Source organism: Maylandia zebra, linkage group LG23 (genome assembly GCF_041146795.1).
Source record: "Maylandia zebra isolate NMK-2024a linkage group LG23, Mzebra_GT3a, whole genome shotgun sequence".
Lineage (NCBI taxonomy): Eukaryota > Metazoa > Chordata > Actinopteri > Cichliformes > Cichlidae > Maylandia > Maylandia zebra.
Genome location: NC_135188.1, coordinates 35,734,604 through 35,754,653, shown reverse-complemented (window position 1 = coordinate 35,754,653; position 20,050 = coordinate 35,734,604). Strand labels below are relative to the sequence as shown.

Below are 20,050 nucleotides of genomic sequence, written 5' to 3'. Positions count from 1 at the left end.
GAGTAAGGTACCGAACTCAGGTTTGCTCCCGCTTTATTTTTAAATACGCATACGGTACTTGTATGCGCCCTATGATTCAGTGCGCCTTATGTGTGTGTTAAATACAGTAATGGCACACATAACTGAGACTGCGCCTTTTAGTACAGTGCGTCTTATGGTCGTGAAAATACGGTAAGTTGGACTAGAATGTAATACAAACCGTTCAGTTTGTCAACAATAAAACTGACTGAAATGAGAGAAAGACTGAGTGTGAGACTTTGATATTAGATAAAATGAATATTGATAAAGTTTACCTTTATGTACAGAATTTGAATATTGCAAAATATTTTAAAAAATTGCAATAATATCGTATCGTGCGTTAAGTATTGTGATAATATCGTATCGTGAGTTGTATGGTGATTCCCACCTCTACCTAACAGCCCATTGTTCATTCAGTGACGCTAGTTTCAGTCATTGTGCAAATGTACTGTTTATAAGGTTGGGGAGACCTGCAGTCAGCTGAGACCTAAGAAGTCACTTGGATGAGTGAAACGTATGTCCCACTGAAAACGCTACTTCCAGATGAACAAAATAAACTTTTTGGGTGAAAGCAACTACTTTCAGCTACCCCCTTATTTATGAGTGTCACCGCATATGGCTTCTTTACATTGTTAAATCCAGAATCTAATTTAAAATCATTACCCTCTGTAACACTGGTGGTGCAATACTAGACCTGTTAGTGCTACTTCTTGCCTTCTTTGCATGTAGTGCAGGCAGTATAGTTACCTTTAACCACAGTACGAGGACAGAAGGGAAATATGGACCAGATCAGACAGGTTCTAGATTCGTAGGAGCCAAGGGTGTATGACAACAGAAGACTTGTACACAGTAGGTGTAGAAAACACAATTGCATTTATTAGCAATTATTAAAGTTGTGCACATTTAACAAAAGTAGAGCGCTCTTCTTGAAAACAAAATAAAATAAAATAAACCCCACAAATGGTTGACCCAAGGATATATTGTCTTTTGTGTCTTTTCTAAAGTCAATTTCAGTCTTTCAATGTTCAATAGTCACTCAGTGTGTTTGTAACCAGTCGGGTTACAATCTACCAGTTCATCCGGCTCTTTGGGCTGGGCTCGCCATCCAGTACTGGAAAAGGGATCCTCGATTCTTCTCAGGTCCTCAAAACCAATCCAATCCAAATAAGCAAAGGAAAAAACCTGACCATGCGAAGCAACAAATGCTACACGGGGCTTCACAGTGCTCACGTTGGCTCACGGCCTCTGGAATACAGTATCACTCTTATTATTCTTGCCGAAAAAAGGACTTTCTCTATCCAGCTAGCTTCTTCGCCACACGGGTAAACTGATCTTTCACCGTCTGTGTCTCTGGCGTATCTGACTGGCACATGAAGGCACACACAGGTGTCTGAGCAGCGCACAGACTGGGGGAGGGTCAGACCGGCCAATGATTGGTCACTCAGTGGATCTGACAAACACACTCTAAAGGACTAAGTCCTGCCCCCACACCATTTATACATTACATATACATATGTACATATTAATTAAACTTATGTTTACATGCTTTTTATCAGTATTTATTATAATTAACTTTGTTTTTATCAATATTTATTTATACTTTTAATCCCGTTTTTAACACTGGGTTACACTTCACATACAAGGTCTTAAGTAACGAGGCCCCACTTTATTATAAAGAGGTTTCTTACTGTTAAAGAGGAGTTTTTCCTTCCCACTGTTGCTAAGTGTTTGCTCATAAGGCAGGAGTGTCCAACTCCAGGCCTCAAGGGCTGGTGACCTGCAAGATTTCGATATGACCCTTGGTCAACACACCTGAATCAAATGATTAGTTCATTACCAGGCCTGGAGTTGGACACCCCTGTCATGAGGGATTGTTGGAGTTTTTTCTGTGTTATTGTAGAGCCTTTACCTTGCAATATAAAGGGCCTTGAGGCGACTGTATAAATAAAATTGAATTGATTCACAGTGGGTAGTTCCATGTGTTTGATTTGGCAGATCCCCTTACACAACCCTAAAGGGATTTGTGTCTCTTTCCAGGATCAAACCAGGGATTTTTTGCTTGTTAGGTGAATGTGTAAACCACCACACTATGAAACCATGTACAACATTGTTTGAATGTGCAAAAAGTTTCCACAGTCAAATCATAGTGAAAGTCACCTTAGTTACTGAAGTCTAGGAGTTATAAAATACATAAATGGATTTAGAAGTCCTACATCCACACTTAAGCAAGTTACTTCAGCAAATGGATGGGTACACCCAAAGTATCTTTCTACTCAATTTTGAGCACTCAAAAAGCTCAAAGAGAGTCTCATTCACCCAGTCACACACATGCAGTGCTTTTATCTAAGCACTTTTATATCTAACTTTCACACTCAAATCAATGTATCAGCAATTCAGGTTTAAATATCTTATTCAAGGATACTTTCACACAAGGACAAGAAGCACTGGGGGTCGCTCCACCAACCTTCCAACTGGTAGATGACCCGCACTATCACCTGAGCCATAGCCGCCCCAAACAAACTAAAGGTGTTAGGTTGTTAGACTGAATCTTATCTGGAATCAAGTAACCAAAAGAACAGCAGAGTAGATCCTGAGTGTCTGTATGTTGATTCAACAGGGATAATATTAAATTAAAGTTGACACCTAAGAACTTCATGCATTATTTGTATCTCCACCATAAACTGATGCAGGAAAAGTACAAAGTGGATGATAGAATGTAAAACGTTAAAGTCCTGACCCTCAAAATATCCTTGTGTCTAAACCCAACCAAGTAGTTTTTAATAACTAAGCTTAACAGCAAGTGAAAGTAGAAGACAAATGAGAAAATTGTTAGAAAGTGTAAAATTGTTAGAAAGTGACAAAATACAGTGGTGTCTGCAAGATGCAAAGAGGATATCCTGCCTTGGAAACTGTTATCTCTCAGCAGTCGATATTACTGCATCTGGTGTGTCAGAGCGACGTTGCCAAAGAACACCTTGTGTGTAATATGGAGACAAAAGATGCATCTGGCAAAAAAAACAGCATTTTTTTTACCCATCACGATGAAAACTTGTTGGCCAGCCAGCTCAAATCTTGATGTGGTCCAGTATTTGAAAGTGAGCTGTTGCTTCCACATTGTTAGAATACAAATAGCAGTTGATTGCTGAATATTTAGTAGCAAGGAAATTACAATACTGGATTTGTTGGATAAATGGCATCCTATCACGGTACCACGCTGGAAAACACTAAATGCCTGAGAGTGACCCATTCTTTAACAGATGTTTGTAGAAGTAGTTTGCATGCCTAGGTGCTTTATTTTATACACCTGTGCAAGTGACTGGAACACCTGAATTCATTGATTTGGACAGTGAGTGATTACTTTTTACAGTGTAGTGGATGTTTTCATGAGATGATCATATTAGGGATATCGGTTTTCAGTGGTATCAAATAAGGGAAAACATGTCTGAAATGGATTATTGAGCACAGGTTTGTACAAATCATATGTTCAAGGTTGCTTTTCAGGGTTTCAAAGCGTTTTACAACGTCATGAAAAAAATTATCATTGTTGGCAGCTTCAGCCACATGGCACTGGACCTGCTGTACGCCATTTAAAATCTGGAAATATACAACTGACCATCAGAAACCAGATAAAAGAAAAGAAAATGTGATAGTAGTATCCAGTGGTCCACAGTTGTAACATGTAAAACAAATTTTTATTTGCGTTTCTCTCACAATACCCCTCACAGACAAAAGCACCTCGTGTCCCTACCACCCTGCCCACCCGCCAAGCTGAAAAGCACTAAACACCTGAAAATGCAAATGCAAGGGAGGAGGTGCAGATTTTCTGGCACAATATCTCCATGCAGTCCCTTAGTAAACAAGGACAAACCCAGTTTTATTGTTTAGTGGCTGAAAAAGGGGGGCTGCTAATCCTCAGCAAATATCCTCTTTTTTAATTCAGTGGTCTGTTTGCAGTGAAGCTGCTCTGCTGCTCGAGTTACAGTCTTCCAGGGTTGCATTATTTCTAGAGTATGTTATTTTTAAAAGTATTTTTTTTTAATTATATACAATTTGAACCATAATTCAAAGTAAAACAAGAGTCTTCAGTAATGTTATAAAGCTGTTTAAAATCCCAGAATATTGCCATAAGCTCTATCGCTCTATCTATCGCTCTGTCTGTCGCTCTGTCTGTCGCTCTGTCTGTCGCTCTGTCTGTCGCTCTGTCTGTGTATGTCTATGTATGTCTATACACGTGTATATATCTATACACGTGTATAGATATATACACATAAAAATAACGTACCAATTAGTAATTGGATGAAATGAATGCAATGATGATAGTGTAGCAGTATAAGTACAGCTGTTGACTTAAATTAATCGGTGGGGCAGTGAAACACAGCTCCCGGACTAGACCAGTACAAAATCAAAAACTACTCAGGATGTTGGAAGCAGTCGAGATGTGCAGGAGACCTTGAAGTGGATATTGACCAGAGCTCTACGTATTCCATATGGACAAAATTATTCGCCTATTACAAAGTGGAAGCATTGTATTACTGCAAAGCAAACCACAAAGACACAGCCATGAAAGTAACGTAAAAGTTGCCAACACTCTGCTGACTCAGTAATTGCAGAGTTCTGCCATCCTGTGGCATTAACATCAGCTCAAAAACATCATAGTTATGTAATTTTCTGGCACAATATCTCCATGCAGTCCATGCAGGTGTTTGTTATTTTGAATCACAAAAGTCATTATTTTGGAAGGAAACCTTTGAAACAAGATTTAGAATTAATTAGGTAAAAATACTAAATCTTTTTTTTTTTATCTCAATCGAGCGAAGGAACACTTTTTCCAGATTTTTTGACTGTTCCTTTACATAGTCAGAAACTCCCCAAATATCATAAAAGAAAATCAAGTCAATAAAAGCAATGCAAGAAGCTCTTTTGCTGCCATGAAATTAGTCTCCCCTGCATCTCATTAGCAAGCCCATCATCGAAAAGATAAAAATCACATTCGATTATGTTTGACAGGTCATTCTGTTGGCCCAGAAATCTTTCTCTGATTTATTTTACATAATAATCATTACCCAGTGCAGCTACAAATGGCAGTATTTGTCAGCGCCCATTATTAAACCTCCACCCAGCATTGAGTTCAGATAATCCAATTCCATTTTCCAACATATATAGAATTTGTTCAGTGTGTGATGAAACAGTACTGCAGTTACTGAAAGAGCTATTGACCGTAAATTGGCTTCCATTATGTCTCTTCTCTTAGTGAAAGGTTTCACAGTAAATAACCCTTTTTTCCAAGGTCCATGTGGTTGGACATTTATCCTCCATCAAAGAGAACGACATCTGTCAGCAACATCAGGCAAACCCATCTGAGTTGAATTTCAGGAAATTTGGTGAACAGGTAAACCTCGACTAAAGGATGCTGTGGTAGTGTCCCCAACAGTGTCACCAGCAAAGCACCCCCACACCATCACACCTCCTCCGCCATGCTTCACGGTGGGAACCATGCATGTAGAGAGACCATCCGTTCACCTTTTCTGTGTCTCAAAAAGACACGGCGAGTGGAAAACCAACAATCTAAAATCTGGACTCATCAGACCAAAGCACAGATTTCCACTGGTCTAATGTCCATTCCTCGTGTTTCTTGGCCCAAACACTCTTCTGCTTGTTGCTTTTCCTTGGTCGTGATTTCTTAGCAGCTATTTGACCATAAAGGCCTGATTCGCGCAGTCTTCTCAAAACAGTTGATGTAGAGATGTTTCAGCAGCAGAGGTGACTCTTGGTCTTCCTTTCCTGGGGCGGTCCTCATGTGAGCCAGTTTTGTCACAATGCTTTATGGTTTTGGGGTCTGCACTTGAGGACACAGTCAAAGTTTTAGTAATTTTCAGAACTGACTGACTGACCTTCAGCTCTTAAAGTATCGATGGACTGTTGTTTCTCTATACTTAGCAGATTGGTTCTTGCCATAATATGAATTCTAACAGTTTTCAAATAGGGCTGTCAGCTGTGTACCAACCTGACTTCTGCACAACACAACTGATGGTCCCAACCCCATTAAGACGGCAAGAAACTCCACAAATAAACCCTGACAAGACACACCTGTGAAGTGAAAACCATTTCAGGTGACTGCATCATGAAACTCAATGAGAGAAGGCCAAGGGTTTGCAGCCCTGTCAACAAAGCAAAGGGTGGCTACTTTGAGGAATCTAAAATATAAGACACATTCAGAGTTATTTATCATTTCTTTCTTTGCTACATAATTCCATGTATCTTGTTTCATATATTTGATGCCTTCAGTATGTAACTACAATATAGAAAGTAGTAATAACAATGAAAAAACATGAAATGAGAAAGTGTGCCCAAACCTTTGACTGGTAGTGTATATAGGACCAATTTACAACAACAGTCAGGTGCTTAATATTGTAAGGTAAAGACAATAATACAACAATACAGAGAAAAACCTACAATGAGACAACCCTCTATGACCAGGCAATTTGGCAAAGGTGGGAAGGAAAAACAGTTTTAATTTAGCCACTGAAGCTGAATTACCCCTGCACAACCCCTGTGTAAACAAATGGAACATTGGCTTAAAGGGAGGGGGAATAGAATAGTGTAAGATAAAGGTTATTTTGAACTATGAATCTCCTGTTCATTTCTTACAGTTTATCTGTGACTCACCTCTAGAATAAAAATTTGTGGCTGGGAATTAGCACGATAGGTTCCCTTTATGGAGCAACAGAAACTACATTTGTATCTGTCATAGAATGAATTTCAAGAAATTCTTATTTTATATTTATTTATTTGAATGTCCCCTATTCTGGAGACAGCATCCATCTCTGCACATGTGTTTTTGATAACCTGTTTATCCATTTCAAGGCTCCAAAAAAGCCAATTTCCATCAGTCTTAACGGTGCAGTACAACTGAGCAGCAAGTGTTTCTCTCAGGTCGTCTCCTTCTGTTACGCATAGATGAGTTGCCAGCCTATAAGTGGCATATTCCACGGCAGATGGTCCACGATATGAAGCGCTGCTGTAGGGGAGCAGGAGGATAGACAGAGAGAGAGAGGGCCAGAACCAGTCATTGAACACTAGAATGACATCTGAAAATGAAGCCATAATTGTCCCTCACTTTTCAGCTCTGTCCAATCACGTGCAGCCTTCTAGTGTGCAGTAACATCCAACTACATTTCTGTGTTACCACTCAAGGCACGCAGCAGCTGATGTGTTATAATACCGTCAAAGTCTAATGTTCAAGGCTTTTAAAATGTTCTCTCTTCATCATGAAGCAAATTAGAAACCTCCCCATTACGGCTGCAATCAGTTTCATATATTGAGATGGAACATAATATTCTTGATGGATGCGTTCATGGCCTCACTAATTTCACTTATTAATTCAGAGTATTTTTCGATAGCAGCTGTATTCCTGACAGGCATTATGCAAGCAATCCGACACCGTGAAAACATGTTTTGAATTAGTGGCTTCACCTTGTTTCAAAGATGCTTTTAAGCTGCTCTATCTTTCTTTGTTACTCTAGTCTCTTTATGGTAGTGATTTCTGTTAAATGGCGATCTCAGTATAAAAGGTAGCAAACGATAAAACTAACAAGCCATCATTACAGGCACTTTGCACTCATGCAGCTCTCCACATCAGAGCTGTGCTTCAATCATTTTCTTTAAAAATACCTAGTGTGGTGCAACATATGGAGGATATTTACATTTCAAAAGCATGCATCATTAAATATGAGAAATGGAATATGTGTCACAAAATGCTGGCCATGAATAAGAGTCAGAAAAAACATGTTACATATTCAGTGCTAGGTTTAAGTAACCTTACAAAGTCTGCACTGTAAATTAAAACAAGACCTCCTGTGAGAGGCCACATAGTGCTTCAGGCTAAATGGTAATGCATTTTCTATAGCTGTGTTATCGCTGTAACATTTGACAATCAGCACTTCAAAGAAATGATGGAGATTTAATTAGTTTGCGGGCATTTGTCGTGGCACAACTTTAACATATTTAAGAGGCCAGTCACTGAACTTACTACCATTTATTGCTATTGCCATTGACCGGTGGAGCCTGGTTCTGCCTGAGAGGTTCTTTCCTGCTAAAAGGGAGTTTTTTCCTTCCCACTGTCACTGTCACCAAGTACTTGCTTGGGCTGATTGTTGGTTTTTGTCTCCATTATCGTGGGGTCTTTACCTTACAATAAGAAGAACGTTGAGATGATTGTTATTGTGAATTGAGGAGAACATGACTGTCTGTAATAAGCTGTGTGAAATCCAGTATTTTTGAGGGCATTTTGTTCAAAAACACAAAGGTCAGCTGCATAGTGGAAGAGAAAAAAGAGTAAAGCTTCAAATCATTTTGATTCTGTGGACAATGATTGCATGCTTCACTTCTAACAGAACCCTTTGATTCCATAAAATGTTGAACTTACATTGGCATGGCAGAAGAGCTGTGAATTCCTCTTGGCTCGAGTATTTCATCCACTAATTGTTCAGATATTTTGGTAAAAGCCAAAAAGTGTCAATCTGACAGTGGTGTTACATATAAAGTCAAGAAACTTTCCAAATTCCAAAGCATTTATCCTCTGGGTTCCAGTTTTTTCGAGATATTTCAGTCCTGACAAGGGTTGTAGGACCTTCACTGACCAACAAACTGACATTGCCATCCCTAAAGCTGTCCTGCTAGTGTGTAACAATCAAGAAACATCAGTGTATCTCAGTGCTGTTGAAACAGACTAGTCATGCATTAAAAGATGCAATCAGCAGTCCTCACTCCATCATGCTCAAAAAAAGAAAGCACAAGACCTCCATCATGGCTGCCACAGGGGTTTTTACAGTACTTGAAACCCCCACAAAGGTTCATGTTCAGTCGTGGCTGAGCATTCATGTCGCTCAGGTTTTGTGTTCTTGTTTTCATTTTGAAAAGCTCATCTAAAATGTCAAACCTTTGGGTGTCACTGTGACGAACAAGGGATGCAATCCAGTGCTTAGAGTTTAAGCATATTCCCAAAGCAGCTGACGCTGGAAATGAACCTCGACTGACCTTCTGTACAATGTGCTTGCAGGCTCTTTCTTTTCTTTTCCTTCGCTTTTTCAGTCAGCTAATCGTTACTAAGCACAGTAAACTCTTACTTTTGGACAGAAAGTCCTTTCTTCTTAAAATAACTTAGTCTATTTATATGTATATATGTGTATACTGAACTTCTTAATCCTTTAAGTGGTTGTGATTCAGGACCACGGGCTTGTTGAAAAAGAGGAATAATGTCTTCTATTAGCTTGCATTATATAAAAAAGCTAGAAGAAATCAAATTTAATTAACTGGCTTTGTTTAGAGGGATGTGGCAGAAGAAGGCCTCTCTTGTCTTCTTTGTTTGGAGAGTTGGAAGGGAGAATATTAGAATCAAGGCCAGAGACAGCTGTAATTTATAAGATTGTGAAAGAACATGTGGCTTCAGGGGGCTTTTAAAAGCATGAAGGCTCTTGTAGCTATGGAGATACACTGGCAACACAATGCCTGTCTGCAGAAAAGATAACTGTAAAACACACACCAAGAGAAATATGATGGCAATAATATTTGCCAACTACATCCCTCTTGCATCATGGTGATTGCTCCTCTTGGTTATAGATGGCTATCCTCTAAATTAGACCATTTACATAATTAGTCTGGTTGCCAGTACAGGGCACGACAAGCCTTGCCACTTGCTCATTACTGCTGTCACTCATTTTTGCATGTCAAACTGGTTCAACTTGTCAATTGAGCTCAGCTTTTTTTCTTTTACTTACAAGGAGACACCAGTGTTGTTGATGTATTAGCTTTCAAGAAAATTCAATTCCCAATGTGCTTGCTAGTGCTTGTGTCTAATGTCTACCCCCAAGCAATACCCTGCATGTGAAACTGTGCCATTTTAAGGTTGAACATCTCCAGAATTAGTACAGAACATAGTTGCTCCAGCTTTAAAGCCTTTTGAGCAGGCCATTCTCCTTGTAAGCACTCCATGGAAAAAGCACTTTTACATGTCACTGAAGTGGAACAATGGGCTTGTAACAGAAACACATATCTGACAACACGCTACATTAAAAGAAAAATCGATTTTTATTAAGAAAAAGGCAAGCCGCTTCTATTATCTTTTTCTTTAAAAGTAGCCTAGAGGCTGTCTTTTTACCATTACCCTTTAACATGTACCAGGTCCCCAGTTGCCTCTTTTGAGTTTTGAAAGAAACTAATAGATAGAAACAGTCAGTCAAAATCTAGTAAGATGTGTGGCTACATAAAGAATGGTGTCTGGGTCCAGATCCAGACTGCTGGCCACCTATTGGTGAGGGCATAGAACAGAATTTATAATGGTCTCTAACAAAATAATGCCACACTTCTTAATTATTTTAAACAACTCACAATATAAAACATTTTTCTTTGGACAAGGTGTTTCCCTTAGATTATAAAATGTATTCACTTGGACAGTTTGCATTTTGGAAAACACTTCCCCCAAAAAACACTTTCTGAGAGGCAGACTCACTTTAGCATTCTCTTGAACGACTAGTGTCCCCACAAATTCAAAACCTCCACATCAGTGCCGGTATAAGCAGTAGAATTTAAACAGGAAATAAAAAACCTTCTTTTTAAAGTTTTCTTCAGAAAGTCACATGTTTTCAATAGTTTGAAAAAATAAATAAATAAATAACCAAACTCTGAACCGCTATACCTCTGAGCCACTGTATGGATGTATCATTGAAATTATTGTAGAAACACAGCCATACTGCCAACGCCACGATAGGTGCGCGAACAGCTGTAACAAAACAAGAGCTGCAACAGTAGTAAGTTTTCTAATGTAACCAAATTTTCTTTTCTTGTAACGTAACAGCACTACTCTTTAGGCAACAGCAGCTCAACCCAAATATGCTCCAATAGCAAAGTTTGGCAGCAACTTATTTAATTTGAATCAATTTCTCGCTATTATAATAACAATGGAATTTGTTTGGTACCCTAAAAAATACCGGGTTCGTGACTCAAAGCATGCGCTAACCTCATCATCTGCTAGGTTGCCTGTGACCCATGTAAAGTTAGGCTTGGGCTAGGTTCATTTCTACCCATAATATGTAATTTTTACCTATTTGGTATTCCCAAATGACTATCTTATAATGCCCAAATTGCATCTTAGAGAGATGATTTGATAGATGACTTCTGTTTTCTGGAACTGTGTTTTTTACCATGAGACTCAACAACACCCTAGCCCTACCAGTAAACCGTTTACTGGCCATCAGACAGTGTTGGGGAGTAACGGATTACATGTACCGCTGTTGTTCTGGGAATCCATCCTACCTGGCAAACCATCCTACCTGTTGTTTCTGCGCATGCGCACAACACGAAATTAAGTGGCGAACCGTCCTACCTTTGTGAATATTAGCTAGAAAAATACTCTGATGGGTTAAATTAACTGCCAAACCATCCTACCTTTGTGAATGTCACCTACAAGCATACTTAAACAGCTAAAATTAAGTGGCAAATCGTCCTACTTTTGTTAATCTGAGCTAGAAGCATACTTTAACAGCTAAAATTAAGTGGCAAATCATCCTGCCTTTCTTAATAAGAGCTAGAAACATACTCTGACGGGTAAGATTAAGTGCCAAACCATGCTATCTTTGTGAATGTTACCTACAAGTATACTTTAATGGGCAAAGTTAAGTGGCAAACCGTCATACCTACTTAAATTGGTGCTGGAGTTACTCTGTGACAGCAGAAATGTGCATAAACTACTTATGGTAGGACGTTTTGCCAAAGTAGGATGGTTTGTCAGAACACCGTTACGTATTTAAAATACAAAATATGCGTAACTGTATTCCGTTACAGTTACCATTTAAAAAGGTGGTATTCAGAAAACAGTTACTTTGCTGAAATAAAGGGATTACATGGTGGTTTTTTCCTGTTTCATATGTTCGGCTATGCCCTCTCTATTTTTGGTTTCCATGCCGCAAACAAAACGCGCATTAAGAGGCTCTAATGCCTGTATCTCAATCTCGCGGCCCATGTCACCCCTACTTGTATGGCGTTATTTTTGTGCCACTATTCTGAGCGCACGTAAAAAAAAATTTGAGCACACGTAAAAACAGATTTGCAGGTGCGTTATGAGGAGAAATTTATTTTGAGCGAAGAAAAGCTAAATTTCAGTGAACAAAACTCATTGCTGCATGCAAAAAAATGTATTTTTGTAATATTCACAAAAATAACGCCATATACTTGCGGCCGCATAATGACGTGAAGAAATATTTTAAAAAAATTATTCACAAAAATAATTTAATATGAAGGCAATAGGCAGAGTGTTATAGGCATCGCCCTAAGAATGTAGCCTCATGGGCAGTGTAGTCCGTGCTGCAGGGAGAATGGACTGCCTTACCCGTTATGTGTCTGTGAGCGAGGGAGGGAGAAAAAGGAGAGTGGAAAAGTACGAGCTGTCACCGAGCAGAAACGGGAGCTGGAAGCATGTAAATATAATAATAACCACTGCAGCCAAAAAGAGTGCCTGACGAGCCCAGTTGTAAGTAAGCTATTAAGACTCGACTGTACAGTTTTTTCGTGTTTTTCTCCGAAACAATAAGTTCTGTTGAAACAGCCTTTCAACGCCTCTCTCTGTCTCTCGCTAGCAAAGCTGACCCAGATAACAAATTAAAGCTAGTTTTCAGCTACGAGCCCAACACAGAACCCGACGTATTAGCCAGAGGTCCCTTTACTACGGTTCGGAGCCGCAGACCTGTTTTATATACGCATGAAACAGTTTTCTATATGAGATCGCTGCAAAAAATGCAGCCTTACCTAATGTCCACCCTACTGTTACTCATTTTATATTAAGATTTAAAAATCTAGTCGGTATTGGTATGGCGAGTAACCTTCAGTAAAAGTAATAATTCACATTCATGTAGTTGTAAAAAGCATGATAATATAATAGGTAATCCAAAGTATTCAGAATACGTTACTAACAGAATACGTTACAAAATACATTTTGGGGCATGTATTCTGTAATCTGTAGTGGAATACATTTTAAAAGTAACCTTCCCAACACTGCCATCGGATGTATGTTACTTTAAGAGGTTAAGATGAAAACTACAGTAAATAATTCAAGAGAATTTGTTCACTATGGTTGTACATAATAGATTTCAAGGAAACAAGTTGTTCAGTTGGTCTGCAGTCCACTCAACTACTAACAAAAACTGGCTGTATATAACATATATAATTTAGGCATAAAATAAAAACTGCATTGTTGCAACAATCTTTTCTGTATTCTTTATTTCAACTTTTATTTCTACCTTTCTCTCCCTTTCATATTCTTTCATTTACACCAAATTCTCCATGTGGTTTCTAGACGGCTACCCACGAGATGAGATTGTGTACAAATGGAAGCGAAACTCAGTGGAGACATCTGATCAGAAATACTGGAGGCTTTACCAGTTTGACTTCATGGGGCTCAGAAACACTACGGATGTCCTCACGACTACGGCTGGTAAGTAAAGTGCTGAGAAAAGTTCAAGGAAAGGTTGAGAACTCTTCACTTCAGTGAGAGAGAACGTGCTGAACTATAGCATTTCATTCATTTTTGACAAATAATAGTAAGAAACTAAAGAAAATAGGCAATAGTGGAGGTCACAGGGCAACTGGAGTTGTCAGGGGTTCACAGTTAAGCTGAAGAACTGTTCAGCCTCTCGTGCTGCTTCACTACCTTGGCGCCTCAAGCTTCGCACACGTTAAGATTAGCACCATGCCCATAAATGTAATCATATAACTACAAGCTCAAAGCTCATAAGTATTCCCCTCGGGTGTAAGGCCAAATAGGTTTTTCCACTGACATTAATCACCAAGATTAAACATTAAAAAGGAAGTTTAATTATTCACTTCTTTCCATCTCCCTTCCCATGCTGTTAGACCTTGTATACTTTGACAATTTAATGTAAGTTTAGGAAAGAAAAAAGTACTGTTGCCCCAACAAGTTCCTATAACTACATGCACATTTGGGACAAGCTCTTAATGTATATTCATTCTTCCACATGACCCTTGGAGATAAAAACTGATACTGACTGGCTTAAAAATGAGGCATAATGAACGACGGATCTATCTCGAAGAACACTTCACACCAATTGTTAACCCCTTTTAACCTTGTTTATGAGTTGCATGTTCCCCGTGGTTTCAGCCATGTGCTCCTTTGTCTTCGGAGAGACGTGCTCAGATCTGCATAATGTGACCGGATTCAGCTTTCTAACAGCTGAACCTTCATTCATTAATATTTGAGGAAGTAGAGTATGATTAGGAGAGTGATAACAGGGAGTGGCATCAAATTAAGGTGATAATAAGTTGTACTGCTTTATTCTTGTTTTGCAAAATGTAGAAGCATTGTCCTTTTTTGTAGTCATTTTCTTTCCAGTGCTTAAATACAGCGTATAAACTATATAAAAAGTAAGGAAGCGTATGTTTGGCCGGTTATTTCTTTGTTGGAACAATGCTTCTTGGCAATAAATCTTATATAGTTTGATAAGCATATTTATTTCCCATTAAATTTTGCCACATTTGTAAGAAAAATACAATGCAGAGTTGAGTATGTGGGTTGTGCCCTTGAAAAACCAACCAAATTGTCTCTGTGAGTGCCAAACAGCTTATTGTGCTACTGATTCTTGTTTTGAACTTCAGGTGAAATCAGGTGTGTACCTACAAATAGCGGCATCTGTGAACATGGACCTTGCTATAGTGTTCAGTTGGTGTCTGCTGTAAACATACTACCCTTGACTGATTTGGATAATTTGATTTGTTTCTTCAGACTTCAATCACCCAATCCAGTAAATCACACCAAACAGCAGTCAATGGCAAAATAAACTGTTTGGCATTGACAGAGAAATGTCAAGGGTTTAATGTTGTATCATCTAAGGGGAAATAAACAGGCTTTCCAACAGCATAAGATTTATTGCCAAGAATCATTGTTACAACAAAGAAATATTCGACCTAACAGAAATTTCTTTGCTGGTGCTGGTTTAGTTTATTTGTTTCAGATCTATTTTTATGCTTTTTAGTGGGGAGGGCTGATGTACAATTAAAAAAAAAAATGAAATTTTGCTATATTATGTTCTGAAAGTGCAACCAAAGCTTTGCCTCAGCAAAGAACAAAGGTGAGAGTTCATCAAGTACAATGATATATTTAAAAAACCAAATGAAGCCAACTGGGAAGCTGATTTCATAATCAAGTCAGTCCCTACAGACTCTTAAAGATAGAGGCCCAACTTTTAACTTCTATGTATAGTTTCCCCCTTTATAACATCTGTATGGTAGTTAATTTTCTTTTAGGTCATTTTTGCTTTGACTGCTCTGATACAGGTTTTTATAGCTTCAGGGTCTGTTAGATCTCATTTCCACTAACTGGAGTAATTGAACATAACCTCGGTAATTTCCAGCCATGCAAGAAGTTTGTGATTCAGTTTTGGTTTGTGAATTCCTAGTGTTTTTTTTTTTTTTCAGATTGTTACTTATCAGTAATTAGTAGATATGTGTGTCTGTGCATTGTACCCATACAATTTGTGGATGTTTCACACCTTTTGGAAAAGACTTGCTATTGTGACCTTTTCTACACTACTGCTTGATTGGCATACACGGATGGGATACATGCTTTAACAAACCTAGTTGCAAAGCAGTTGGCATGTTGCTGCCATTAAATTTAAAATGAGCTACTGTTTTTTTTCTTAAAATGATAGTTCAAACAGTTAAATAATTATTTTTTTCTTCATATAGCACCAAATCATAAAAACAGTCAGCTCTATTAATACAATGAAAACCCCAGCAATCAAACGACCTCCTGTGAGAAAGCACTCTACAACTGTGGGGAGGAAAAACTCCCTTTTAACAGGAAGAAATCAGAACCAGGCTTAGGGAGGGGACAACCACAGTCCTTCACAAAAGCCTAATAATAACTAATGATTAAATATAAAGTGGCGCAAAGAAACACAAAGATCATGGAAAACTTCACCAGCAGCCTAGGCCTACTGCAGCATAACTAAGGGAGGATTTGGGGTCACCTGGTCCAACCTTAACTATAAACTTTATCAGTATGGTAAAAAATAAATAAATAAAAGTATGAATTTACCTAGATTTTGTTTGGAACTTTATTTGTTGAACTATATTAAAATTATATTAGATATTATATTAGGATAATTCTAATATAATATCTAATATAATTTTTGTCTACCAAAGTGTTACTGCCTGCAGATAGCTATACATACATAAGTGAAGCCTGGCATAGTACATCATGGCTGGACCACTGTATCTGTACAGCTGATGGACATGCAGCTTTAGCAAACATGACTATTAGGTACGAGGTAACTGTGTCAGACCATATACCTTGGGAATCCATTTATGTATATGTGTATGTATATGTATATGTATATATATGTGTGTGTATATGTGTATATGTGTGTATATATATATATATATATATATATATATATATATATATATATATATATATATATATATATATATATATATATTAATAAAAAAAAAAAAACAACACCCAGCACGCCCCTGTGGGCGGTTTATCCTTCAAGCTCGGGTCCTCTACCAGAGGCCTGGGAGCTTGAGGGTCCTGCGCAGTATCTTAGCTGTTCCCAGGACTGCGCTCTTCTGGACAGAGATCTCTGATGTTATTCCCGGGATCTGCTGGAGCCACTCGCCTAGCTTGGGAGTCACCGCACCTAGTGCTCCGATTACCACGGGGACCACTGTTACCTTCACCCTCCACATCCTCTCGAGCTCTTCTCTGAGCCCTTGGTATTTCTCCAGCTTCTCGTGTTCCTTCTTCCTGATATTGCTGTCATTCGGAACCGCTACATCGATCACTACGGCCATCTTCTTCTGTTTGTCTACCACCACTATGTCCGGTTGGTTAGCCACCACCATTTTGTCCGTCTGTATCTGGAAGTCCTACAGGATCTTAGCTCGGTCATTCTCCACCACCCCTGGGGGCATCTCCCATTTTGACCTCGGGACTTCCAGGTTATACTCGGCACAGATGTTCCTGTACACTATGCCGGCCACTTGGTTATGGCATTCCATGTATGCCTTGCCTGCTAGCATCTTGCACCCTGCTGTTATGTGCTGGATTGTCTCTGGGGCATCTTTACACAGCCTGCACCTGGGGTCTTGCCTGGTGTGATAGACCCCAGCCTCTATGGATCTTGTACTCAGAGCTTGTTCTTGTGCTGCCATGATTAGTGCCTCTGTGCTGTCTTTCAGTCCAGCTTTGTCCAGCCACTGGTAGGATTTCTGGATATCAGCCACCTCCTCTATCTGCCGGTGGTACATACCGTGCAGGGGCCTGTCCTTCCATGATGGTTCCTTGTCTCCCTCCTCTTTCTTGGGTTTCTGCTGCCTGAGGTATTCACTGAGCACTCAGTCAGTTGGGGCCATCTTCCCAATGTATTCTTGGATGTTCGTTGTCTCATCCTGGACTGTTGTGCTGACACTCACCAGTCCCCGGCCCCCTTCCTTCCGCTTAGCGTACAGCCTCAGGGTGCTGGACTTGGGGTGAAACCCTCCTTGCATGGTAAGGAGCATTCTTGTCTTTATGTCAGTGGCTTCTATCTCCTCCTTTGGCCAGCCTATTACCCCAGCAGGGTACCTGATCACGGGCAGGGCGTACGTGTTGATGGCCCGGATCTTGTTCTTACCATTCAGCTGACTCCTCAGGACTTGCCTGACCCTCTGCAGGTACTTGGTGGTTGCAGCTTTTCTAGCGGCCTCTTCATGGTTCCCATTCGCCTGCGGGATCCCCAGGTACTTGTAACTGTCCTCTATGTCTGCAATGTTGCCTTCTGGTAGTTCAATCCCCTCAGTTCTGACTACCTTCCCTCTCTTTGTTACCATCCGACTACACTTCTCCAGTCCGAACGACATTCCAATGTCATTGCTGTATAGCCTGGTAGTGTGGATCAGTGAATCGATGTCTCGTTCACTCTTGGCATACAGCTTGATGTCATCCATGTACAGGAGGTGGCTGACAACTGCTCCGTTCTGTAGTCGGTATCCGTAGCCAGTCTTGTTAATGATCTCACTGAGGGGGTTCAGGCCTATGCAGAACAGCAGTGGGGACAGAGCATCTCCTTGGTAGATCCCGCACTTGATGGTGACTTGTGCTATGGGCTTGGAGTTGGCCTCTAGTGTTGTACGCCACATCCCCATTGAGTTCCTGATGAAGGCTCTTAGGGTCCCATTGATCTTGTACAATTCTAGGCATTCCAGTATCCAGCTGTGGGGCATTGAATCATAGGCCTTCTTGTAATCAATCCAGGCAGTGCACAGGTTGGTCAGTCTGGTCTTGCAGTCTCGGCTGACTGTTCTGTCTACCAGTAGCTGGTGTTTTGCGCCTCTGGTATTCTTGCCAATTCCTTTCTGTGTCCCACTCATGTATTGACCCATGTGCCTGTTCATCTTAGCCGATATGATGCCTGACAGGAGCTTCCATGTAGTACTGAGGCAGGTTATTGGTCGGTAGTTGGAGGGGACCGGTCCCTTCTTGGGGTCCTTGGGACCGTCCGACCTTCGGTTAGCCATTCCGGGTGTCTCTCGTTAACTAGCAGCTGGTTCATTTGTGCTGCCAGACGCTCGTGGAGTGCAGTCAGCTTCTTTAGCCAGTAGGCGTGAACCATGTCGGGCCCTGGTGCTGTCCAACTCTTCATACTGGAGACCCTTTCTTGGATATCTGCCACTGTGATGGTTACTGGACCCTGTTCAGGGAGGTAACTTTGGTCTGCCCTCAGATCCACTAGCCACTGAGCATTGCCGTTATGGGTTGCGTCCTTCTCCCATATGCTCTTCCAGTATTGCTCCGTCTCCAGCCTTGGTGGTGCTGTTCTCTTATTATTATTGTTCCCTTGCCACTGAGAGTACACCTTTGCTGGTTCTGTGGAGAACAGCTGGTTTATTCTCCTGCCTTCTATCTCTCTGGTGTACCTCCTCAAGCGGCTGGCCAAGGCTGTGAGTCTTTGCTTGGCAGTTTCCAAGGCCTCAGGTATATATATATATGCTAAGCAAGCCTATGCTAAGCAAGCCTACCGCAGACATGAGCGAGACAGATAAATATGAAGGCATGCCGGCTCGGACGTCGCCCGGATCAACAAGGTCCGTGTCAGGTGTTGAGGAACCAGGGCACCCTGACGAAAAGTGGGCTACTGGAACAAGAAGGCTTCGGTGGGCAAGAGACGAAAACAGGGCGTTGTTGGAATGCTACTACGCAAGTAACCCCGGCGGAAGGGGCTACATGAATAGGATGAGGGACCTATGGATTCTTCGATACCCAACATCCACAATGACGTCGAAACAACTAGTAGCTCAGTGTTCCAACATTCGAAGGATGAAGGAACACGAGAAGCTGGAGAAGTACCAAGGGCTCAGAGAAGAGCTCGAGAGGATGTGGAGGGTGAAGGTAACAGTGGTCCCCGTGGTAATCGGAGCACTAGGTGCGGTGACTCCCAAGCTAGGCGAGTGGCTCCAGCAGATCCCGGGAATAACGTCGGAGATCTCTGTCCAGAAGAGCGCAGTCCTGGGAACAGCTAAGATACTGCGTAGGACCCTCAAGCTCCCAGGCCTCTGGTAGAGGACCCGAGCTTGAAGGATAAACCGCCCACAGGGGCGTGCTGGGTGTTTTTTTTTTTTTTTTATATATATATATAGTGTTCATCAGTCACTTTGATTTTTCATTTTGTATTGTGATCAGAAACACAAAGAAGATGAAACACTATTTTTTTTCTTATTTAATATATATATATAAAAAACACCCAGCACGCCCCTGCGGGCGGTTTATCCTTCAAGCTCGGGTCCTCTACCAGAGGCCTGGGAGCTTGAGATATATATATATATATATATATATATATATATATATATATATATATATATATATATATATATATATATATATATAAATAAATAAAATATTTTTTTTAAGGTTTATACCTTGTGGTTTTTTGATTGATTGATTACCCACTGTGAATACTGATGAAATCCCCTGTTTATATATAAG

The 20,050-nt window shown here is 40.2% G+C and overlaps 1 protein-coding gene and 1 long non-coding RNA gene across 3 annotated transcripts in view; one reads left to right on the top strand and one right to left on the bottom strand.

Moving 5' to 3' along the window:
- Positions 1 to 20,050, top strand: part of LOC101487169 (gamma-aminobutyric acid receptor subunit gamma-3) — a 198,703-nt gene that overhangs the window by 140,085 nt on the left and 38,568 nt on the right. For both annotated transcript variants that reach the window (XM_004552591.3, XM_076880182.1), the window contains exon 7: positions 13,364 to 13,501. In XM_004552591.3, the coding sequence (XP_004552648.1) occupies positions 13,364 to 13,501 (138 nt within the window). The remainder of the gene's footprint in view (positions 1 to 13,363; positions 13,502 to 20,050) is intronic.
- The window catches only part of LOC143414990 (uncharacterized), an 81,254-nt gene that overhangs the window by 59,060 nt on the left and 2,144 nt on the right, over positions 1 to 20,050 (bottom strand). The window lies entirely within an intron of this gene.